The sequence below is a fragment of the Callospermophilus lateralis genome, chromosome 4, assembly GCF_048772815.1.
Source record: "Callospermophilus lateralis isolate mCalLat2 chromosome 4, mCalLat2.hap1, whole genome shotgun sequence".
NCBI classification, from domain to species: domain Eukaryota; kingdom Metazoa; phylum Chordata; class Mammalia; order Rodentia; family Sciuridae; genus Callospermophilus; species Callospermophilus lateralis.
In genome coordinates, this window is record NC_135308.1 from 97,081,251 (window position 1) to 97,106,665 (window position 25,415).

The window sequence follows — 25,415 nt, forward strand, 5'->3', positions numbered from 1 at the left end:
AAATGGCATACATTCACTATACAAAGGATCAACACAGGATGGATGGCTACCACATACAATGTATTCTGGGTTCCTTTGTGATACCTACAGGAGAAAAAAAAAAGCCCAACAGGGTTGCACCATATTTACATGTTTACTGGCTTCTTCCTGACTAGCACCGCTCTTCCCCCTAACCCCCAACATTTTTAAACTACTTATTTTAAATCACAGGAATTTTCAATCTAAGAAAAGTATCTTATTAGAGTAATATAATTTCTTAAAGAAGATAGCATATTTACACACATCTAACACATGAAAATACTCTATTTTATACTAAATTCCAGGTTCAAATGAACTACAATACAGCATTGCCTTGTCTGCAGAGTAAAGATCCTTCAAATTGGGACATACACTGGGTTGCCCCCTGCGTGACTCACTACTGTCAGACAAGTCTAAGTCTGTCCCCATAGGTGGGAGAAGGTTCAGAATTCAGAGGTTTGGACTGAGAATTTCTGGATAGTTGGTTTACACATCCACTCCTTTGATGAGTGATCCTTCCAATACTATGGTGAAGTCTTGAATTGTTTGCAGAATTCGGATGAGGGAGTTGACGGTCATGCGATCTCGCAGAAGTGCACTCTCCTCATACATTCGAGTGATGGCAGGACACTCAGCTAACAATGGAATCCACTGAGGCAGCAAGTGATCTCTACAGACCCAAACAGAAATGATTTCTTAGTACCAAGAGAGAGCCTCACTGCACAACAATAGACATATTGGTGCTTTCATTTGGGAAGGTGTGGGGCTGAACAGTGCAATCTCCAGCCAAGCTCTGAGGTCAACAGAGAGGAAACCAAAACCAAGAAGGTGGAGGAGATTCACTGATAGAAAGGTTGTAATCAGAGTACAAAGCTAATAGGAAAATCCACTAGATTCTAAAAGTACATCAGAAAGTCTACACACATTAAATAAATTCTCTGATTTTACCACCTTTTTGGGGGTACCAGGGATTAAATTTAGGGACACTTTACCACTGAGCCACATCCTCAGCCTTTTTGATATTTTTGAGAGAGGGTATTGTTAAGTTGCTTAGGGTCTTGACAAGTTGCTAAGGCTAGCTTCGAACTTGTGATTCTCCTGCCTCAGCATCCAGAACCATTGGGATTACAGGTGTGTGCCACCTAGGCCACGTGCGTGAGCCACCTTGGCTGATATGCTTTTACCACTTTTTTTTTTTTTTTTTTTTTTTTGTGGTGCTGGGGATTGAACCCAGGGCCTTTACATGCAAGGCAAGCATTCTACCAACTGAACTATATTCCCAAACACATTTACCACCTTTTTAAAAAGAGGTTGGGGGCCGGGCTGTTGGCAGATGCCTGTAATTCCAGCTATATGGGATATTGAGGCAAGAAATTAGTAAGTTCAAGTCTAGCCTGGGCAATTTAGCAAGATCCTGTCTCAAAATAAAAAAAGGGCTGGGGATATATTTCAATGATAAAACCCACCTGGGTTTAATCCCCAGTACCAAAATAATTTCCTATGTCTTTTTTTTTTTTAAACAAGGGTACTATTCTGTGGCAAAAGCCTCCTAGAATGTACTGACCGTTTGGGAAGACAGACTATATTAAATAGTAGGGATTTTCTTTAAAAACAAAAAAACAACAACAAACTTACCTTGGGAAGCAAAACTGAAGTAAAAAATGTAGATTTTATAACCCCAAAGAGGGTTTGCATTGATCAAATAAATCATGACAGTACAAAGATAAAAATAGATAAAGATCATACTCAAGAAAAACTTTAAAGACAGCTGAAATTGGGCCCGTTTTATTAAGAAGTACAGAACTTTCTTATGTTAACTGCTGTTTCATTATGACACTGTCTCATATCTTCCACTGTTTCCAATCACACCTGACACTGGCAATCGGTTAGAGTATCTTCACTAAGCACCCTCAACATACCTTTCTATGACATACGCGACCATAACGCCATTCTCAATCTCAAATTGGGGCTCTCAATGTTTGTGAGAAAACAAAAATTACACCAATAACTTTAAAATATCCTCAGCCCTTTTTATTTATTTTTTTAAATTTTGAGACAGAGCCTCTCTAAGTTGCTAAAGATATTGCTAAATTGCTGAGGCTAGCCAGGTACTTGTGATCCTCCTGCCTCTACTTCCGGAGTTGCTGAGATTACAGGCACACACCATGATGCCCACCCCCTATGTGTCATTTTCAAAAAACAAAGCTACCAGTAGGGCTGGGGGTGGAGCTCAGTGGTAGAACACGTGTCTAGCACATGCAAGGCCAAGTTTAATTCTCATTAATGCAATAAAATAAAACAAAGGAGTAGGAAGCTGGTGTGGTGACTGACATTTGTAAGCCCAACAACTCAGGTGGCTGAGACTAGGACAGCAAGTTTGAGAACCACCTTGGTAATTTAGTGAGATTCTTTCTCAAAAATAAAAAATAAAAAAGGGCTAGGGATTGTAGGTCAGTAGTAGAGCACCCGTTGGTTCAATGCCCAGTATCACAAAGATGAATGAATAAATGAATGGGTGGAAATAGTCCTTTTTTTTTTTTTTTTGGGTACCAGGGATTAAACTCAGGGGCACTCAATTACTGAGCCAAATCCCCAGCTCTATTTTGTATTTTATTAGAGAAAGGGTCTCACTGAGTTGCTTAATGCTAAATTGCTGAGGCAGGCTTTGAACTTGCAATCCTCTTGCCTCCGCCTCCAGAGTCTCTGGGATTATAGGAATGCACCACCACACCTAGATAGGGATAGTCTTAAAGAGAAGATGAACCAGGCACAGTAGTACATGCCTGTAATCCCAGCAGCTCAAGAGGCTGAGGCAGGAGGATTCGGAGTTCAAAGTCAGCCTCTGCAATAGCGAGGCAGTAAGCAACTCAGAGAGACCATGTCTCTAAATAAAATACAAAATAGGGCTGGAAATGTGGGTTACTGGTTGAGTACCCCTGAGCTCAATCCTGGTACCTCTCTTCTGCCCCAAAAGATGACATTTATATAACAAGGATCCCACAATATTATTATATTCATAGCAATATGGTGGTGTATCACATAAGGTCTACAGAATAAATACACATGTATGACTTATCTGTTATCTATTTACTTATCTTTGGAGCCAGTACAGAGAAAAAGTTGAGAACCTGGGCTGTAGCATGGGACTGGATGTGAATCCTGGCTTTCCTTTCTTGCTGTGTGACTTTGGGAAAGTGTGCTAACTTATCTGGGCTTATTTCCTATTTTCTCACCTTCAGAATAAGGAGATCAGTTGCTACTTCATGTGGTGGTAGTAGTGAAATAATAGGAGCATACCCAGAAAATTAGTTTCATAATAGAAATTGAAATGATAGAAACTCAACAGAGGGTTTGGGAGGGGCATGATCTGGTCTAACCCTTTCTGAACTCCTGTTCAACATGTAACAAACATAAGGAAAATAAAAAACTGGTTTTATACCGTGTTCCAAGGCAAACTAAAATCTGGAATTTGCCATCCTTCCCAATGCTTCTGGGTGCAGTATTAATAGCATTTACATAGTGGCAGAATGTTTTGCAGGATGATTTGTGGATAAGAACATCATCTTCATTGTCCAGAATCTGGTCTAGGGTTTCAAAATAGGTAACTGCTTTCTCTGTGAAACAAAGCAGAATCACATTTCACAACAGAGTCAATACTTGAACTATAGACTCATCATTTAATTTATTCTGAAAACACTAATAAGGCTTTGTATCATAGCCAGTCCCAAAGCCAAAATCATTACCTTATCATTGGTTTCAAAATAAATTTCAGAAGTTCACATTTCATGGTAGAACAATATATTCCCAGAAATTTTTTTTTCATATTGGCTAAACCATTTTTTTATTCCTACCAGCAATGTATAATAATTCTAATTTCCCAGAAATTTATTTTCTAATCAAAACTGTAATTTATTTTCTAAAAGCTTAGAAAGTTTACTTTAATAAAAATATCTCCATGAAAAGAAATTGGCAAAACAGAAAAATAGAATCTTGTAAGACTGGAAGCTTTCAGTAGTCTATGATAAAACAATTATTAAGATGGTGCCTTCTAGGGTTGGGGCTGTAGCTCAGTGGTTGAACGCTTGCCTTGCACGTGTGAGGCACTGGGTTCAATCCCCAGCACCTTAAAAATAAAAAAATAAAATAAAATAAAAAATAAAGGCATGCTGATGCTGTCCATCTATAAGTACCAAAAAAAAAAAAAAAAAAAAAAGATGGTGCCTTCTGGACTTTGGATTATGCAGTGGGGAGTGAGGAGGGGTTGTGGGGATGGGAAGGACGGTGGAAAGAGACAGACATTACTACCCTAAGTACATGTATGATTACAGAACTGGTGTAACTCTGCACCATGTTCAGCCAGAGAAAGGAGAAATTGTGCTGCATTTGTGTACAGTGTGTCAAAATGCATTCTACTGTCATGTGTAATTAATTAGGGGGAAAAAAAGATGGTGCTTTTTGTTCTGGAATGGCTGCTTAACACTTTGCACAAGATCCTTGAAATAGACCTGACTGAGTAAACCTGAGGAAGACAGTTGTAGATCTACACATCGGAGTCAGGACCAGAAAGAAAAAAAGTAAAAATCACTCTTGGGCTTAGTTCGGTAATTTTCCTTTCTTTAAAGGCCTGAAAATTCTGAGTTAGGTGAAATCAGTCACTGCTTTATCTAGGCCTTATTTATAAAACACAAAATAGGGGCTGGGGATGTGGCTCAAGCGGTAGCGCGCTCGCCTGGCATGCGTGCGGCCCGGGTTCGATCCTCAGCACCACATACAAAGGAAGATGTTGTGTCCGCCAATAACTAAAAAATAAATAATTCTCTCTCTCTCTCTCTCTCTCTAAAAAAAAAAAAAAACACAAAATGATTAACTGCTCCTTTAAAGAAACTGGGAATTCTAGAGGAACTGCATACCAAAAGAAAGATCATAAATGTTAGCAGGCTAGAGCAGCATATTCCAACAGAACTTTCTGTAAGAATAGAAATGTTCTATACCTACAAGGCCAATTTGGTTGCCACTAAAGTATTTGGAATATGGTCAGTAAAACTAAAAAAGCAAATTTTAAATTTAATTTAAATTAAATCAATCTAAGTTTAAATATCCATATATGGCTACTGGCTTACCATACTGGATAGCTCAGAACTAGAGAACTCCCTTTTTTTAAAGTTGTTGATGGACTTTATTTATTTATATGTGGTGGTGAGAATTGAACCCAATGCCTCACACATACAGGCAAGTGCTCCACCACTGAGCTACAACTCCAGCCCTAGAAAAGTCCTTTAAAAAAAAAAAAAAAAATTAGCTGGATGTGGTAGTGCACACCAGTAATCCCAGCTATTTGGGAGGCTGGGGCAGGAGGGCTACAGATTTAAGTTCAGCCTAGGCAATTTAGTGAGACCCTGTCTCAAAAAAAAAAAAAAAGTCTGGGGATGTGGTTCAGTATGTGCCTAGACTGTATGAGGCCCTGATTCAATCCCCAGTGTCAGAAAAAAAGGAAAAGAAAAATACATACATTGGTGTGTGTTTATAAATTATATGATGTCACTCTTCATCTTAAAGTCTTCCAATGGCTTTCAGAATGAAGGCCAAGGTTTTCCCAATGACTTAGAAGGTAAATATCCCACTTCCTTCACAAATTTCCTACTCTCTCTCTGGTCTTCTTGTAGTTCCATGAAAAGGCCACACTTCCAAGTAGGGGCCTCTGTACTGGCAGTTATTTCCACCAGATATTCATATGGCTCAGTTTGTCACCTTCTTGAAGTCTGAGCCCAAAAGTCACTTTCTTTGATCCAGCTCAATTTTTCCCAAATGAAAGATCAACTTCTGTATACCATATGAATTATGTATTTCCTAAAGATTTTATATATTGTCTGTTCTCTTATCCCCATCAGAAACATAAAAATTTGTCAACTTTAGGAATTTCTGCTGTGTTTACTGATATATCTCTCGAGCATCTAGAGCAGTGTTTGGCATATTGTATGTACTATAAATGTTTGTTGAATGATGAAAAACAAAGAGAGTGCTTATTTAATATTTATTTTTTAAAATAGATTCCTTTATTACTAACCTTTATTCAAATTCTTGGATCTCTGAATTTTCTAAGAAACATTTCAATTGCATTATAATAACATAATTTACCTACGAAATCCCAGATGAAGACATTCTTGTGAAAGATTCGGGCAGATTTGAACCCATGGTGGAAGACTTGTTCAAGTGCTGCAACCAGGCCATTTTCTCCACAAAGCAAAACTGTGAGGCTTCCTCTCTATGAAGCATAACACACAGTGTTAAAAAAAAACTGTTGCCTCTATGCTTAGAAAACCACTAAAGAAACAAGGAAATGCTGAGGGTGGCTATAGGAAGCATGTTTTTGTAGCTATTAAAAAGTTTACAAGCGAAAATTAAGGTACCACATATTGCTTTATGTATCACATATAAAAATGGCTTTAAAACTCCCACTATATGAGGTTATATAGCCCATAATACCTCTTTTTCAGGTTTATGAAAATGTTTCACAATATTGTTCACAGCTTCTCCAATTCCTTCTTGGATCTGTCCAGCATTGGGTTCTGTAAAATAATGAAGGAAAAATAAATCCAAGTACCACACGATATCAACCATGTCCATCTCTGCAGGAAACACTTCATAAGACCAGGCTGACTCTGCCAGGGACTCCATGAAACTTACCTCTGAACAGTCTACCCAAGTGGGAGGTATCTTGAAATGAAAAAGAACTCAAAAAATCGATCCCTAAAGCAAACCCCAGCCTTACCCTGCAATTTATAACCCAAGCCAAGTGTCTAACTTTCTGTGAGTTTGACTCTTTCAACTAAAAAATAGAAATATATACACCTTACTGGAAAAACTAACGAGATATTAGGTGTAAACCACCTAACATGATGCCTGCTACCCAGTGCTAATAATAAGTCTCCAGATCTGAGGAGTAAGATGTGGATGGACCCTATCATCAATCCTCATATGTTCCCTTATTCTACTTACTTCTAAGCCCCTGAATGGACCCGGGCTAAGGCTTCTGAGGCTTGGAATGGCTAACCTGGAGTGAAGTTTACCAGTTGTGTTAAAGTGAGTGGAAATCCTAGGTTCCCTGTGGCACCAAATGGAAGCTCAGGACTCTTCCCCTTCCTGGCTAGTAAGTTTGTGTCTACTTCATTTTCCAAGCCAGCAGATGCTCATCTAGGCCAAGAGAGAGGGAGAAGGGGGTGATGGTGAAGGGAGGGAAGAAGGAGGAAGAGAAAAGAGCTTGTGTGGTTGGTGAGCTGTCTAAATGGAACTTTAACTGTTGTTATCCACTGTACTAAGAATGATTAAAAGAAAAGTAAAGTGTAACAGATTTCATCAAGCGTCAGAAATAGGTAACAAGAGAAAAATGATTAAGTATTAGATCTAATTTATTTACTTCACTATAAGGGAAAACACTGTGTACTGTATTGTTTAAGAGTCTTAGTTCATACTGCTGGGGGAATTTTAAAAAATATTTCTTTAATTGTAGATGGACACAATACCTTTATTTTATTTGTTTATTTTTATGTGGTGCCAGGGATGAATCCAGTGTCTCACACATGCTAGGCAAGTGCTCTACCACTGAGTCACAACCCCGGCACCAGGATTTTTTTTTTTTTTTTTAAACATAAAAACAGCCCAGTCCTTTAGGTAAAATTCAAGTAAGTTTTTCCTAAACTGGTAAGTTTTTACCAGTGCATAAAAATTGTTGAACTGGGCTGGGATTGTGGCTCAGTGGCAGAGTGCTTACCTCACACCTATGAGGCACTGGGTTCGATCCTCAGCACCATGTAAAAATAAATAAGTAAAATAAAGGTACTGTGTCCATCAAAACTAAAAAAAAAAAAAAATTGTTGAACTGGCAATGTCTTATGATTGAAGACTGGTACTGTGATCTTCACATGTGCTAGGCCAGCACTCTACCGCTAAGCCACAATCCCAGCAATCAGTAGTATTTTGATGGATTTAAAACTTTCAAGTTCTCCGAATATCACCTTGCATATCTTGTGAAAAAAATACCCTGCTATCCATCCATCTCTGAGTCTTGAATTATTTAAAAATCTAGGCTTATTGAACAAGTAAAGAAAATATGAGTGAAATTGAGAAATAATGGTAGGTGTGGTAGTATACACCTGTAATCCCAGAATTTGGGAAGTTGAGGTAGAAGAAAAATCACAAGTTCCAGGGTAGCCTAAGCAACTTAGCAAGACCCTATCTCAAAATGAAAAATAAAAAGGGCTGGAGACCTAGCTCAGTGGTAGAGCAGCCCTGGGTTCAATACCCAGTACCAACAAAACCAAACAAAACAGTCAAACTATGAAACTGGCCTAATTCAGAATTGCAATAAATTTGGATGGAAGTGAAATCTAGTTTTTATACATATATTTTATGGGGGATAGGGTACAGTGCTGGGCAATGCTGGGGATCAAACCGAGGGCCTTATGAATGCTAGGCAAGCATTCTACCATTGTGCTACTTTCCTAGCTCTGAAATCTACTTTTGAATTAAATTAAATAAGTCAATTATTTTTTGGAGTTGGGGATTAAATCCAGGGTCTTGTACTCGCTGAGTACATGCTCTACCACTGAGCTACACCCCTAATTCCTCTTCTCCTTTTTAAAGTCCCTTCTCCCAAATTAATTTTCCTCTTTCTTACTCTCTTTGCCATAATTCATTAATGCAATCTTTGTTTAAAAATATTTTTTTAGTTGTAAGTGGACACAATACCTTTATTATATTTGTTCATTTTTTATGTGGTGCTGGGGATTGAATTCAGTGCCTCATGCATGCTAGGCAAGCTCTCTACAAGTTAGCCACAACCCCAGCACCCCCCACTTTTTTTTTTTTTTTTTTTTTTTTGGTGAAATCACCACATGAAGCCTGCAACATGTAAAGCACACTAGGAAAAAAAAAGGTTGAGTGCTCCTGAGCAATTTAGCGAGGCCCCAAGCAACTTAGTGAGACCCTGTCTCTAAATAAAATATAAAAAAGGGCTGGGGATGGGGCTCAGGAGTTAAGAGTCCCTGGTTTCAATCCTGGTACCAAACAAACAAACAAACAAATCAAACTACTTACTGGCGGTTTTTCCTGTTAGGGAAGTGATGCTCAGTCTCCTAGCTGTGGTGGGTGATTTCTGCTGGGGTGGAGTCCGACACTGTTTTACCAGGTCCTCATCTGATGCTGATGGCATCAATTCTCCAATAAGAATTCTCTCCAGGCTCCCATCATCAATGCCTTTCCCTAGCCACCGCCCACATGGGAATCTGAGAGGGGAGAAAAAAACTTCTCAATTATTAATTTTTAAAAACTGTTTTAATTAGAGTTTAGGAATGGTACCATGGATTAAGCTCATCATTTTAATGTCTCGGGTGAACTGGGGATGGACCTAATTGGTAGACCACTTGCCTAGAATGTGTTGAGGCCCTGGATTTAATCCCCAGCATCACAAAAACAAAAAAGCCTGTGGGTTGCCTTTATTTATGAAAATTTCAAAAATATAGTAAAGTGGAAAATGGTATATTAGACATCCATATTTCTTATCACAGACGGAATATTTTGCCATTTGCTTCATTTTTCTAGTTAAGTACTGTATTTTTCATTTTTTTGTAATCCCAGGCTCTGAATCCAGGGCTTTGGGCATGTTAGGCAAGCACACTACCACTGAGCCACACCCCCCTTACTGTTAAGTATTTTTTTAAAAAAAAAATATTTTAATTTGTTATATGTGACAGCAGAATGCATTTCAATTCGTAGTACACAGATATAGCACAATTTTTCATATCTCTAGTTGTACACAATGTAGAGTCATACCATTCGTGTCTTCATACATGTACATGGGGTAATGATGTCCATCGCATTCCACTGCCTTTCCTACCCTCTCTTCCTCTAGAGTTCATCTATTCCTTCCATGCTCCGCTCACATCCCCCTTATGAATCAGCATCCTCATGTCAGAGAAAAGATTCGGGCATTTGGTTTTTTGGGATTGGCTAACTTCACTTAACATTATATTCTCCAACTCCATCAATTTACCTGCAAATGCCATAGTTTTATTCTTTTTTTGTGGGGTGGGTACCAGGGATTGAACTCAGGGGCACTCAACCACTGAGCTACACCCCAGCCCAATTTTGTATTTTATTAGATACAAGGTCTCACTGAGTTGCTTAGCACCTTACAGTTGCTGAGGCTGGCTTTGAATTCATGATCCTCCTGTCTCAGTCTCCCAAATTGCTGAGATTACAGGTGTGAGCCACCATGCCTGGCTGATTTTATTCTCTTTTAATGCTGAATAATATTCCATTGTGTCTATATACCACATTTTCTTTATCCATTCATCAACTGAAGGGAATCTAGCCACTGGGGTTATAGGCATGTGTCACCGGGCCCAGCTTTATTTTTTGTTTTGAGACAGGGTCTCACTAAGTTATTTAAGGCCTCACTAAGTTGCTGAGGCTGGCCTAGAACCTGGGATCCTCCTGCTTTAGCCTCTAGAGTTGCTGGGATTACAGGCATGCTCCATTATGCCAGGTGGAAAGAATATTTTCAAACTAAAAATGAATGTGGGAGTTAAATCACAAGAGAAAAAAGAAGAATGTTTACTCTTAAGATTCTGTAATTGGTAGAATTTAAGAGATGATTTTCTCTTATCAAAGTTGTTATTTTTTCAAAATTTTTTTAGTTGTAGATGGACACAATACCTTTATTTTGTTTATTTATTTTTATGTGGTGCTGAGGATTGAAACCAGTGGTTTACATGTGCAAGGCAAGCACTCTATACCACTGAGCCACAACCCGAGCCCCCTTATCAAAATTATTGAAAAAATTCCTTTTTTCCTTCTTCGTTTTTTTTTCAGTTATGCCAATCTTTTCAAAACTCGTGGACTATTAAAGAATAATTTTATATTACATAAAAAAAACCAAAAAATTGAATTATAATGCAGAAGGCAGGGGAAAAACTTTAGAAAGAAAACAATTTCAAACCTTATCTAAAGAGCTTTGGCTGTGAATGTAGCTCAATGGTGAAGTGCACGTCTAGCATGTATGAGGCCCAGGGTTCAATCCCTAGCATTGCATAAATAAATAAATAAATAAATCTCAAAGCAAAGAATTTTGAGTTTTTAAGGCCATTTACTTACCTATATGTATGTCCTGTAATTTCATTTCTGACCATGACACAATCCACTAGCCATTTGGCTAATAGTCCTGAGTTATCGTGACCAATTTGAACAGTGGTGAGCTTCCCCAAGTTCTGGCACTGTAGGGACAGAACCATAGGTTATTTAGGATTTGACTCCATCTCATTCTCTCTCACCTTTAACAGTGGCACTTTGGTTTTATCTAAAAATTGCAGAGACTTACCTTGTTCAATGTGCTAAGCTACACACTAAACAAGAATATCCATAAAGTATTCCTTGCTCTCAGAGCCCTTATACAATGAGATAGGAGACATAGACACTGACAATCAAATGAGGTGGACTGTACAAGGTGCTAGACTAAAAATGTAAACAAGCACTAAAAGAACTCTGGGGAAAAAACAGTTACTTCCATTTGTGCAATCCAGAAATATCATTAAGACAGTGATTTGAAGGATGAGAAAATTTTAAGAAATGGGAAAATGGTGCTATTTAAATTGACTTACAGAGAGCTTAGCAAATCAAGTAGATTTTAAAAATCTCTGACACTGTTATTTTTCTTTACTTTGGGGGGATGGGCCTCATTATTGCCTAATATGGCCTTAATTTACAATCTTCCTGCTTTGGCTTCCCAAGAAGCTAGGATTATAGGAGTGAGCTGCCTTGACTACCGATATGTCTTATATTTATTTATTTAGCACTGTGGATAAAATCCAGGGGTATTCTACCATTGAGTTACATTCCCAGCTCGTTTGATTATTTGAGACAGAATTTTTGATCTTTCTGCCTTCACTTCTTAACTCGCTGGGATTATATGTATGTTATACCATACCTGGCTATTTTCCTCTTTTTTTTGGCACATGGGATTGAACCTAAGCGTGCTTACCCACTGAGTCACATCCCCAGCCTTTTTTATTTTGAGACAGGGTCTTGCTAAGTTGCTTAGAGCCTCACTAAATTGCTGAGGCTGGCCTTGAACTTGTGATCTTCCTGCCTCAGTCTCCCGAACTGCTGGGATTACAGGTGTGAGCCACCATGCCCAGCAATTTTCCTATTTTTAATCAGAAGCTGAGGATATAGGTTATTGGTAGTGTACTAACCTAGCATGAGCAAGGCCTTGGTTTTGACTTCCAATACCACAAACAAAACATAAAAATCCAAGGCAGAACTGACCCCAAACCTCATCTACCTGAATTTTTTCAAGCTATTTATTAAAATAATAATAATAATAATAAGGCATACGGCAGTCCTCCCTTATTCCCAAGAGATACGTTCTAAAACTCTCAGTGGGCATCTGAAACTGCCATAGTACCAAACCTTATATCTCTACTAAGTTTTTGCCTATATGCTCTGCAAAGTTGCCACATAGTACTAGAGTTAATCTGTCCTTCAACGTTCCTGCCCTGGTGTCTTCTTTGTACCACTATTCTTATATCACTAGTATGAGAGTGGTGGGGGCTATTATTAAGTAAGGGTTACATGAACGTAAGCAACTGTCATACCTCAATAGCTGATCTGATAACTTGAATGTCTACTAAGTGACTAATATGTGGGTGGCATGGATATACTGGACAATGGAATGATTTACATCCTAAGCAGGACAGCACAAGATTCCATCATGCTATTCAGAATGGTGTACAATTTTCAACTTATTTATAGGGTAGGGGTATAGTTCAGTGGTAGAACACTAGCCTAGCATATGCAATGCCCTTGGTTTGAAACCTAGCACAGCAAAAACAAAAAACCTAACTAAAAAATACCCAAGCAAACAAAATTAGCTTATGAATTATTTATCTCTGGAATTTTCTGTTTAATATTTTTGGACTGACTGACTGCAGGTAACTGAAACAATAGAAAGTGAAACTATAAAAAAAAAGGGGGGAACTACTGCAGTTATCAACATCCTTACTGACCCTTTGTGACGAGTATAAAATAAAGCAATGACAATAGCAATTGTAAACATAAAAGCTAATTAAGTTCTGACTTTTTTATTTTTATTTTTTAGCACTACTGGGGATTGAACCCAGAAGCACTTTATCACTGGGCTACATCCTCAGCCTTCTTTAAAATTTTTTATTTTGAGACAGGTCTCACTAAGTTGCTAAGGCTAGCCCCCCAGTTGTGATCCTTCTGTCTTAGCCTCCTGAGTTACTGGGATTATGCCACTGCACCTGGCATAAATTCAGACTTTAAATATCTGATAAGAAAAGCATCATAGACCCTACATGTGTCAGATAGAAACATCAGAACTATGAGTTTTAAAAGCATTTGATTTCTTTGTATCTCAGTGAGAAGGGGTCACAGTGAGTCAGCTGAGGGAGGATGGTACCTTGAATTACCCATGTAGCAGAGATGGAAAAGAGTGGATTGATACGGTGAGTGTTTGGAAACAGCAAGATAGGACTTACAATTGAGCTTATGTCCCATAATTGGTAGATGAAGAAAAGCCAAGGGTTTTAACCTTTTATATACAAATGCCTGTGAGTCCACTACATATATAAGGCCAAAATGAGATCTTGGGTGAGTACTGCGATTCTGAGTGGATACTGCTATTCCTAGACTCCAAAGGACACGAGAACAGGACTTGCAGGTAGTACCACTTCTCTCTCTCTCTCTCTCTCTCTCTTTTTTTTAAAAAAATTATTGGTTGTTCAAAACATTACAAAGCTCTTGACATATCATATTTCATACATTTGATTCAAGTGGGGTATGAACTCCCATTTTTACCCCATATACAGATTGCAGTATCACATTGGTTACACATCCACGTTTTCACATAGTGCCATACTAGTGACTGTTGTATTCTGCTACCTTTCCTATCCTCTACTATCCCCCCTCCCCTCCCCTCCCCTCCCATCTTCTCTCTCTACCCCATCTACTGTAATTCATTTCTCTCCCTTGTTTTGTTTTGTTTATTTTTTCCTTTCCCCTCTTATCCTCTTATATGTAATTTTGTATAACAATGAGGGTCTCCTTCCATTTCCATGCAATTTCCCTTCTCTTTCCCTTTCTCTCCCACCTCTCGTCCCTGTTTAATGTTAATCTTTTTCTCATGTTCTTCCTCTCTGCTCTGTTCTTAGTTGCTCTCCTTATATCAAAGAAGACATTTTGGCATTTGTTTTTTAGGGATTGGCTAGCTTCACTTAGCATAATCTGCTCTAATGCCATCCATTTCCCTGCAAATGCCATGATTTTGTCATTTTTTATTGCTGAGTAATACTCCATTATGTATAAATGCCACATTTTTTTAATCCATTCATCTATTGAAGGGCATCTAGGTTGGTTCCACAGTCTAGCTATTGTGAATTGTGCTGCTATGAACATCGAACATCGATGTAGCAGTGTCCCTATAGTACGCTCTTTTAAGGTCTTCAGGGAATAGTCTGAGAAGGGCAATAGCTGGGTCAAATGGTGGTTCCATTCCCAGCTTTCCCAGGAATCTCCATACTGCTTTCCAAATTGGCCGCACCAATTTGCAGTCCCACCAGCAATGTACAAATGTACCCTTTTCCCCACAGTGCCACTTCTCTCTTGAAATATGAATAGTTATCTATCTTCTTCCTACTTGCAAGTTCAACTTCCATGTTGGGAAATACTTCACTAGATGAGATCTGAAAACTATTATGCAACAAGGCATTTTGATAAAATCGATCTATAAATGCCATTATGTGGTTTAAAATCCATAAGCATGGATGTCAGCTCTCTGGTCCTTTTGCCAAAGCATGGTTAAGTTGTGGCAGGGAGGAGACCGTTTATTCCAATGTTCTCTGCTTGCCACATTCTGTGTTAGGTACTAAGAATCATAAAATAGCAGAAAAATGGAGCTTAACAATGAAAATAACAATAATGAAAATACAGAACAGATTAGTGTAAGATACTTTAGACAACAATAAGCATATGATCACAAAAAGATCCAGTATGCTCACACATTCCTTTATTTTATAGAGTCATAGAAAACTGATAAAAAGCAAACTAGAATCCTTCTGTAGAACTAAATATGACACTTTTTTTTTGCTAAGAAAGGTATCTTGGACCCTACCTCAAAAGTCATCTCAAGGAGGTTTTTGGGAATCTGCATTATTCCTGTGTCTCCCAGCTCTCCTGATACACAGATCCAGGGGTTTGATGTGATGATTGCATTGCTCAGCTTTTTGATTGGGATGATCACTGACCTGTACGGAATCACTAAAATAAAAAAGGGAAAATTAATAAAGAATTACAATAAAGAAGCTCTTTTAACAAAACAAATATATAAGAAATGCTAATTTTCATAGATACTTTGCTTGTATGATCTTTTAATATGTACTTACACAAAAAGATGAGATCACAACTTCTAGTCTAGAATGAAAAGATTCAGGTTATGAAGACCCTGTACTTTTGCTGGTGATTTCTATGATACATACATTGCCATATACGAGTGGCTTATATGTCACCATGATAATATACACCATCATTAAATTTATAAACAATATCAAGTATTAAAAAGAGAATACCTGAGGACCTGAACACTATGCTATATAGTGTTTTCATTGCTTAATGTATTTAAAAATGAATTCTGTAATAAAATTGAGTACCAATGAACTTATTTACTAGTATGTTTTCATATGAAAGGAGGAGTAGATGACTTGTAGATTAGTATTCCATTTTTTGCTGATTTTCTTGGAGAATGCTTAAAACACTGCACTTCAGAACTTTCCCCTTCCAAGTTTACTGTACAACACACAAAACTGATAATAAAAACAATGGAGCCTCCACTTTGGGCACTGTGTAAAGTCTATAATTCACAACTTGGGAAGCTGTTAAAGGTGACTCCTATGCAAGAGAACCTTGGGGAAAGGTCAAGATGTGGAAAGAGATCTATGTGAAGCCTTTTCCCTCTAACAGTACATCCAAAAGCCCACCACTAGATGTCACCTTCCTATCATGGGCCTTGCCCCAAAGGTGGAAGGCACAAGTTAGATATTAGAGGTGTCCTCCCTTCTTTTAAATAATGGGGATGGGTAACACATATTATATATGTGTGTGTGTGTGTGTATGTACATAAATGTATATATACATTTATGTACATATATAAAAATAATTTATATAATTATTTATTTATTTATTTATTTATTTGGGAATCTGCATTATTCCTGTGTCTCCCAGCTCTCCTGATACACAGATCCAGGGGTTTTATTATATATATATATATATATATATATATATATATATATATATAATTTATTTCAAATAGAGTAGAATCAATATTTTTTTGTTGTTGGTATCCTTGGGATTTCTACTCATTTGGTTATAAGTGGGGTGGTCAGAAGCTGTCCTTGAAAGATCTACATATAGGATGAAAAACATTTAGTGGGCAAAGTGTCCAGACACAGCATCACAATAACCTCACAGTTCAGCAAACTCTTAGATAAGGAAAATGAATGGGATGAATGGTTAATTTCCTTAATTCTACATAAATGACTTTCTTTATGTTTGTGAATAATTGCCCTTTCTGTCCTTTTATTTTGGTTGGAGAAAAGGAAAATGTCAGAGGAAAGGCCATACTTTCATGGTTTAGTAATCATCAGAATCAAATCGGTTTTGAAACTGAAAGCAGAAGAGGTTAGTGTAAGACTTTATTTTAGGTGCCAGAAGTCTCTCTAATTTCTTGCAGTGATAGGATTAGAAAAGTTGCAAAAAAAAAAAAAAAAAAAAAAAAAAAAAAAGGCCTGTTTAGGGTCAGTAGTTCTGCACTGCAAAGGGCCCACAGATGCAAAACAGTGATTCACACTGTTAAGTATAAAAGAGCAATATTATTAACTAAGACTACTTCTTTCATAAGGTATCTCAATTCCTCAAATTCAAAGAATTATTCAGATGAAGAAAAAGTCCAGATATAAGGAAGCCCTTAAGAATCTTAAATGACCTTTTTTGTCTTTTAAAACTGTATATAACATTTCAGAATCGTATAATTGAAGTAACATAATAAATTAATAATAACACAGATCCTGTCTCTTTCTCTTTGGTATTCTCTCCTTCCTTCCTACAGGTATGTGGACAGAGAAGCCATCTTCTGACCATGAGGTGATTAGCACATTCTGATAATGTCTAGGAGGAAACAGACATAGGTCTCGGTCTGTGACAGCACTGCAGATTGCCTACTACCAGACTATTTCTTACATAAGAAAAATAAATTACTGTTGTTTAAATAACTTCTTTTCAAAGTTTCTGGTATTTGCAGCTGAACACAATTCTTAACTGATACAAGCAAAAATTCTCCAAAATAGGGAGGGGAAAACACTGCAAATAAGAATTAATAATGGTGGATAGAATAAATGCTGTGGTTCAGTTTTCAAAAATACACTGAGGCTGGTGTGGTGGTTCATGCCTGTAATCCCAGCAGTTTGGGAGGCTGAGGCAGGATTATGAGTTTAAAGCAAGCCTCAGGAATTTAGTGAGGCTCTAAGCAACTCAGGTAAGACTTTGTCTCTAAACAAATTATAAAATAAAGGTGTGTGTCCAACTACAACTAAAACAAAATATTAAAAAAAGGGTGGGGGACTGGGGACGTGACTCAGTAGTTAAGCACCTCTGGGTTCAATTCCTGGTACAAAAAAAGAAAACAAAACAAAACGTTGAGGCTGAATGTGGTGTGCTGTATGTTTCTAATCTCAATTGCTTAGGATGCGGAGGCAGGAGAAACACAAGTTCAAGGCCAGCCTGGGCCACTTATTTGAGACCCTATTTCAAAATAAAATAAAAAGGGATAGGGATGTAGCTCAGTCACGGAGCATGTGAAGCCCTGGGTTCAATTCCTATTACTTGGGGGAAAAATGACAATCAGTATTTCCTCCCAACCTAGACCAACAATATCTAGCAAGATTCTGAGGTTTTTCTTTCTTTCTTTCTTTTTTTTTAATTTTTATTGTTGGTTGTTCAAAACATTACATAGTTCTTGATATATCATATTTCATACTTTGATTCAAATGAGTTATGAACTCCCATTTTTACCCCGTATACAGATTGCAGAATCACATCGGTTACATATCCATTGATTTACATATTGCCATACTAGTGTCTGTTGTATTCTGCTGCCTTTCCTATCCTCTACTATCCCCCCTCCCCCCCCTTCTCTCTCTACCCCCTCTACTGTAATTCATTTCTCCCCCTTATATTTTTCCTCCTTTCCCCTCACTTCCTCTTGTATGTAATTTTGTATACCCCTGAGGGTCTCCTTCCATTTACATGCAATTTCCCTTCTCTCTCCCTTTCCCTCCCACCTCTCATCCCTGTTTAATGTTAATCATCTTCTCATGCTCTTCCTCCCTACTCTGTTCTTAGTTACTCTCCTTATATCAAAGAAGACATTTGGCATTTGTTTTTAAGGGATTGGCTAGCTTCATTTAGCATAATCTGCTCTAATGCAATCCATTTCCCTGCAAATTCTATGATTTTGTCATTTTTTAATGCAGAGTAATACTCCATTGTGTATAAATGCCACATTTTTTTTATCCATTCGTCTATTGAAGGGCATCTAGGTTGGTTCCACAGTCTTGCTATTGTGAATTGTGCTGCTATGAACATCAATGTAGCAGTGTCCCTGTAGTATGCTCTTTTTAGGTCTTTAGGGAATAGACCGAGAAGGGGAATAGCTGGGTCAAATGGTGGTTCCATTTCCTGAGGTGTTTCTTCTTCTTCTTTTTTTTTTTTTTTAAATATTTATTTCTTTTTAGTTCTCTGCAGACATAACATCTTTGTTTGTATGTGGTGCTGAGGATCGAACCCAGGCTGCACACATGCCAGGTGAGCGCGCTACCGCTTGAGCCACATCCCCAGCCCCTCCTGAGGTGTTTCTTGATCAACAAAATTAAATAATGTTGTTACATAAGTGTATTATTATTATACACTTATTCTTTGAATTTATATATTTTGGATAAATATTGGAATATTTATTTAACAAAACATTCCTTTTTACACCCATTGTAGGTAACAATTATCATCAGATTGGGTGTTTTGGAAAGATGAATAAGTCAGAAATTAGTACACATGATGTTGCTCCTGGGATCCATATATGAGGAGGAAAACAAGACTGGTTGAGGGAGATATTAAGTTGTGATGCAGTCTTCTTCTTTAATTTTTTTTTTTGTAGTTGTAGATAGAATGCCTTTATTTCATTTATTTTTATGTGCTGCTAAGGATGGAACCCAGGGCCTCACACATGCTAGGCAAGTGCTATGCCACTGAGGTATAGCCCCAGCCCTGTGATGCAGCCTTTTTTTAAATTTTATTTTATTTATTTTAGTTGATGGACCTTTATGTTTTATTTATATGTGGTGCTGAGAATTGAACTCAATTCTGAGCCACAACCCCAGCCCTGTGATGCAGTCTTAATGATGTCCTCAGCTGACATCCACTGTGAGCTCTGAGATAGCCCTCTGATCACTTGTGGGATGCTGGCTGGCCCTGGCTGGAGGGTACATGCACAGGAAGGTAGGTTTCTTCAGCGAGGTACTACCATAGGCTGGCAACTGAGGACTATCCCCAGCAGCTAAGGTATATCCTGCATTTCTAAATGGAGATCTGGGGGGCCATCATAGTGTACCTCATTGTACTATGGTATATCTCATTACTATAGATATGAACACTTTTATTCCATTAGTTACCTAACAGAGTCTTTACTTAACAGTCAGTTCTCCAGACTTACTGATAGTGGTGAACACACTGGTGAAGCAGAAATAGTCCACAGCATTGAGGGAAAGAAGATGGTAAAGAAACTGCTCTCTTTCTTCTTCACAACGTAGAAAAGCATAGCGCTTATAAAGCTTCCTAAAAACGAATAAGACAAGCACAAAACAACAGTGTATTTTTTATACTTTTCATTATATTTAAAAATAAACACTTCACTAAACAAAGGGAAGAAAACAATGTTGAAAAAACAGAATTCACAAAAAAATGGACATATTAACAGTTAATAAAAGGTTTTTAACTAGTAAAGGGGGAAAATACATGAAATTTTTTTTTTTTTTTTAATTGGGGATTGAACCCAGGGGTGTTTTACCACTGAGCTACATCCCCAGCTCCCCACCTTAAAAAAAAATTAAAATAACTTTATTTATTTTTATGTGAGGCTGAAGATTGAACCTAGCACCTCATATGTATGAGGTAAGGATTCTACCACTGAGCCACAATCCCAGCCCTCAAGCCCTTTTAAATTTTTTTTTTGTGGTGCTGGGGATTGAACCTAGGGCCTTGTGCATGTGAGGCAAGCACTCTACCAATGAAACTATATCCCCAGCCCTCCCTTTTTAATTTTTTGTTTTAAGAAAAGGCCTTGCTAAGTTGTTGCGGCTAGCCTTGCAGTTGCCTTCCTGTTACCGCAGCCTACCATGTTGCTGGGATAACCGGTATGTGACATCCTGCCTGTCTTTGCCATGAATTAAGTTTTTCTATTAAACTAATAGAAGTTGGACATGGTGGTGCATACCTGTAATCCCAGTGACTTGGGAGGCTGAGGTAGAAGGATTACAAGTTCAAGGCCAGCCTGTCCAACTTAGTGAGACCCTGACTCAAAAAAATGTAAAGGACTAGGGATACAGCTCAGTGTAAAGCAACCCTGGGTTCAATCCCCAGTACTGTAAACAAAATAAAACAAAAAATGAAACAATAAAGATTTAAAAATTATAACTGGCACCAAGGAGGAGCCAATGTTATCCTGATAGTTGGTGGGATTGCAAATTTCAAGGAAAGCAATTTGTTGGTAAGTTCCTGTCAACTAGTCATAACCGTTAACTCATAAATTTTACTTTTAGGGATCAGTCCTAATTATACAATATGAAATGTGGGTGAAGGTTTACTTACAGCTGGGCATGGTGGCGCATGCCTATATTGCCAGTGGTTTGGGAGCTGAGGCAGGGGATTAGAGTTCAAAGCCAGCTTCAGCAACTTAGTGAGGCCCTAAACAATTTAGCAAGACCCTGCCTCTAAATAAAATATTAAAATAAGGGCTTAGGGATGTGGCTCAGTGGATAAGGTGCCCTTGGGTTTAATGTCTAGTACGAAAAGAAAAAAAAATTTAAAAAAGATTTACTTACAAATGTCCACTAAAATGTTATTTGTGAAGTAAAAACCTTTTAGGCTGGGGTTGTAGCTGGGGTGAAGTAAGATCCTGTGTTCAATTCCCAGCAGTGACAAAAACAAAAAATAAATAAAAACAAAAATGTTTCACAATATATTCACATGCTGGAATACTGTTATGGCCATTTAAGATAAAAGTTTATGAAGGGTTAACAATGGCATAGTCGCTACTACTAAAAATATTACTCTTTTTATGGGGTAACTAGGGATTGAATTCAGGGGTACTCAACCACTAAGCCACATCCCCAGCTGATTTTTTTATTTTATTTAGAGACAAGGTCTCACTGAGTTGCTTAGTGCCTTGCTTTTGCTGAGGCTGGCTTTGAACTCGCAGTCTTCCTGCCTCAGCCACCCGAGCTTCTGGGATTATAGGTGTGAGCCTCCTATAATCTGGCTTAATATATTTAATTCTTTTTTTTAAAAAAAATCTTTGTTTTATTTAATTATTTATTTTTCATGTGATTCTGAGGATCGAACCTAGTACCTCACACATGCGAGGCAAGCACTCAACCACTGAACTACAACCCCAGCCTCATATATTTAATTCTTATGACAATCCTATGAGATAAGTCTATTAGGAACCTCATTTTTTATAAATGGAAGAACAGAGGCATAGAGAAGTTAATTATCTTGTCCAAAGCCATTCAAAAAGTAAGGAGTAAAGGCAGTATTCAGACTTCAGAGTTTAAACTTTTATATATTGTGAAACCATGTTAGGCTAAAAAAGGATGGCACTGAATTGCAAATACAGTGTAATTTTAACTAAGAAGGTATGAACAGATGACAGTATAGATGAAAGTACAGAAATACTTAATATTGTTCTTTATGCACTAGGATTCTAAACTACCATGTTCTTCTTCTTTGTACTTTTTTTTTTGGTTTTGGGTAATGGTGATTGAACTCAGGGGCACTTTATCACTGAACTGCATCTCCAGTCTTTTTTATTTTGAGAAAGGGGTTAAAGTTGTGTGCCACTATGCCTGGCTCTTTGTACTTTAGCCACAGTGGGCATAAATGACTTTAATGATTGGGGGAAAAATGTTAAAAGACAAGGTCTGGTTTACAGTTGATAAATTACATTTTATTATCAAAACGACTCTCTGGACATTAAGACTCATCTTAAAATGCTCATGGGATAATTAATCCAAGGGTGATACATATAAAAGTAGAACTGCAAAAAGCACTGGGTTACTATGATGGGATTACAATAAACTGTCATATTTAGGTCTTGGTTAGATTCTTTACATATATATGCTCTTAAAAACTCAAAAGTCCTTAGCCTTCAAAAAAGCTCTAATGTACACATTCAGACATGTATTCAGAATTTCTTGATAAAGGAAACTACCAAACCAATTAACAATTAATTGTCAGGCTATTAAATGGTTTCCTGGCTTTAGATTATTGAGCATAATGTTGGCAAGATTGTCATAAACCCTTTACTGTGAACCCTTCTCCCATCCTTTTTATGCTACTCTAGGTTTCGAAGTTGCTGTCAAACTGTACAGATGAATTATTTTTTTTTTTCGATTAGAACATAGCAATCTGGCCCTTGGCTATAAAATATGATGAGCCCTCCCAGCAATGATCAAATATTATGTTAAGATAGTTTCTTATTCTGAAGTACACTCCTGTTACACAATAAGAATTCATGTGCTAACAAATCAGCAATTCATGCTAAAGATGCCAGTTTGTCAGCTTTGCCAGCATACAAAACAGAAAGGTCTCAAAAGGCAATATCTTACTTGGTAAGTGGTTGGTTAGAGAGCAACTGCTTGAGATGCTGGGACAAAAGCTTCTTCTCTAGAGATAATCTTATCCATGCCCGAGCTCGTCCAACATCAGTTTTGATCTCACTCATGTTTTGAATATGCCTAAAAAAACAGTAGTAACAGTAAAGACACAGATCCTAAGGAAAACCTTGAGCTAAAAAAGAATTAACAGCTCTGGGCACCAAAAAGCTGTTTCATACTTAGAGGAAGCAATGGATAATACACAATTTGAAGGCCCATTAAACCTTAAAAAGTTCCATCTGAATCATGAATTTAGTCCCACATCAGAACTGTCATTATAATACAAACACACAAGCAACAACGTCTTAAGATAAAGCATTTAACAGTCATCTATTCTTTCAGACTTATTATGTCCCTGTTTCATCCTCCGAGTTACCTATAAACAGGCACTTGATAATTCCTGATGCTAAAGAAAAGTAATAAAACAATATGAACAGTTAAGTTCTTATTCAAAATAATTGTTCTATAGTTTAAAAATGAGCCACAACTTTAATTCACTGAACTATTTTTTCTTACTCTTTTCCCTTATTTTTGTTTTGTAGTAATAGAGATTAAACCCAGGAGTACTCCATCACTGAACTACATCCCTAGTCCTTTTTAGTATTTTTTAAATTTTGAGGCAGCTGTACCCTACACTGCCCAGGTTGGCCTCTGATTCATTCATTCATTCATTTATTTATTTAGAGAGAATTTTTTGAATATTTATTTCTTTTAGTTATTGGCGGACACAACATCTTTGTTTGTATGTGGTGCTGAGGATCGAACCTGGGCCGCACGCATGCCAGGCGAGCGCACTACTGCTTGAGCCACATCCCCATCCTGGCCTCTGATTTATGATCTGCCTGCCTCCTGAGCATATGGAATTACAGGTATGTGCCACTAAACCTGGTAACTACTCATCTATTTTTCAAGTTGCCCCAGACAATATATGGAAAATATAAAAATTTTACTTTTATGGCATCAGAAGTCACATTATACTGTGTTGATAATATTAAAAGCTAGAAAGATTTAGGTAATTATGTGGTTACACAAAAAAAAATTGTGTGGTCAAACAACAATTAAAAGTTCCATCTTTTAACTGGGTGCAGTGGCCCATGCCTGTAATCCCAGTGACCTGGGAGGCTGCAGCAGGAGGATTATAAATTCAAGGCCAGCCTCAGTCACTTGGCAAGGCCCTAAGCAACTTAGGGAGACCCTGTCTCAAAATAAAAAAATTTAAAAAGAACTGGGGATGTGGCTAAGTGGTTAAGTGTTCCTGGGTTTGATTCCCCAGAACCAAAAAATAAAATAAAATAAAATAAAAGTTATGTCTATGTATAAATTAGTATTCCATGTAAATGTCAGTGCTATATTTAGGCAAACTGAATTTATCTTCCTAAATAATTTTTTTCCTAAAGGGGAAAGGAGGATCAGACAAGAAGGACAAGCCTTAGAGAGAGAGTAAATTATAAAAACCATCACAGGGAGGTGAGTCATGAAAAAGCCTTTGTTACTATATAATGCATCATTTCTCATTTGATTTTTTTTTTTTTAATATCCAGAATGATTCATTCTGGCTTTAATAAATTCTGCAACAAAACCTACTCTCTGCTGATTCTAAGCATTCAGAATAAGGAAAAAATCCTCTCTGTAACACACACATGTTCTTGCTTTTTTCTTCACTTTCTCCCTTTTTCTTCTCCTCACCCTGAATGTGAAGAAGTAACACTTTAATCTTCAGTGCTGATGTATGAGCCAACACTCTTGATCAATAAGATGCAAAGCACTGATGCATAGACAGATACACTAAAGAAATGACTTAAAAAACAAGTCAGAATCAGGAGGTAAAGTTGTGGCTGGGTGTGGTGTAATCCCAGTAATTTAGGAGACTGAGGTAGGAGGATGGCGAGTACGAGGCCAGCCTTGGCAACTTAGCAAGACTCTGTCTCAAAGTAAAATAAAAAAGGCTGGGGGTGTAGTTTGGTGGTATAACACTCATCAGTTCAATTCCTAGTATCCCCCCGCCTCCCCCAAAGCTGTGTTATGTTTTTTGTGGGATTTAACCAAAACCATCTTACGTCTAAGAATTTTTTCAGATTTTATAATACTTATTTTATTTATTTATTTATTTTTTGAGAGAGAGAGAGAGAGAGAGAGAATTTTTAGTATTTATTTTTTAGTTATTGGCGGACACAACATCTTTGTATATGGTGCTGAGGATCGAACCCAGGCCACACGCATGCCAGGTGAGCGCGCTACCGCTTGAGCCACATCCCCAGCCCTTATAATACTTATTTTAAAGGAATTAATGCTATTAAACATGGTCATTAACAGAGAAATATGGTGTCAAGTAACATCCTCTTGGAC

General features: G+C 37.5%; 1 protein-coding gene across 2 annotated transcripts in view; it reads right to left on the reverse strand.

Moving 5' to 3' along the window:
- Positions 1–272: 272 nt before the first annotated feature.
- Dennd5b (DENN domain containing 5B) overlaps positions 273–25,415 on the reverse strand; it is a 175,023-nt gene continuing 149,880 nt past the window's right edge. For both annotated transcript variants that reach the window (XM_076854263.1, XM_076854262.1), the window contains 9 exons: positions 23,022–23,150; positions 19,850–19,971; positions 15,206–15,351; positions 11,170–11,288; positions 9,112–9,299; positions 6,502–6,584; positions 6,154–6,280; positions 3,458–3,632; positions 273–688 (listed from right to left, as the gene is read on the reverse strand). In XM_076854263.1, the coding sequence (XP_076710378.1) occupies positions 505–688; positions 3,458–3,632; positions 6,154–6,280; positions 6,502–6,584; positions 9,112–9,299; positions 11,170–11,288; positions 15,206–15,351; positions 19,850–19,971; positions 23,022–23,150 (1,273 nt within the window). In that variant the 3' untranslated portion in view covers positions 273–504. The remainder of the gene's footprint in view (positions 689–3,457; positions 3,633–6,153; positions 6,281–6,501; positions 6,585–9,111; positions 9,300–11,169; positions 11,289–15,205; positions 15,352–19,849; positions 19,972–23,021; positions 23,151–25,415) is intronic.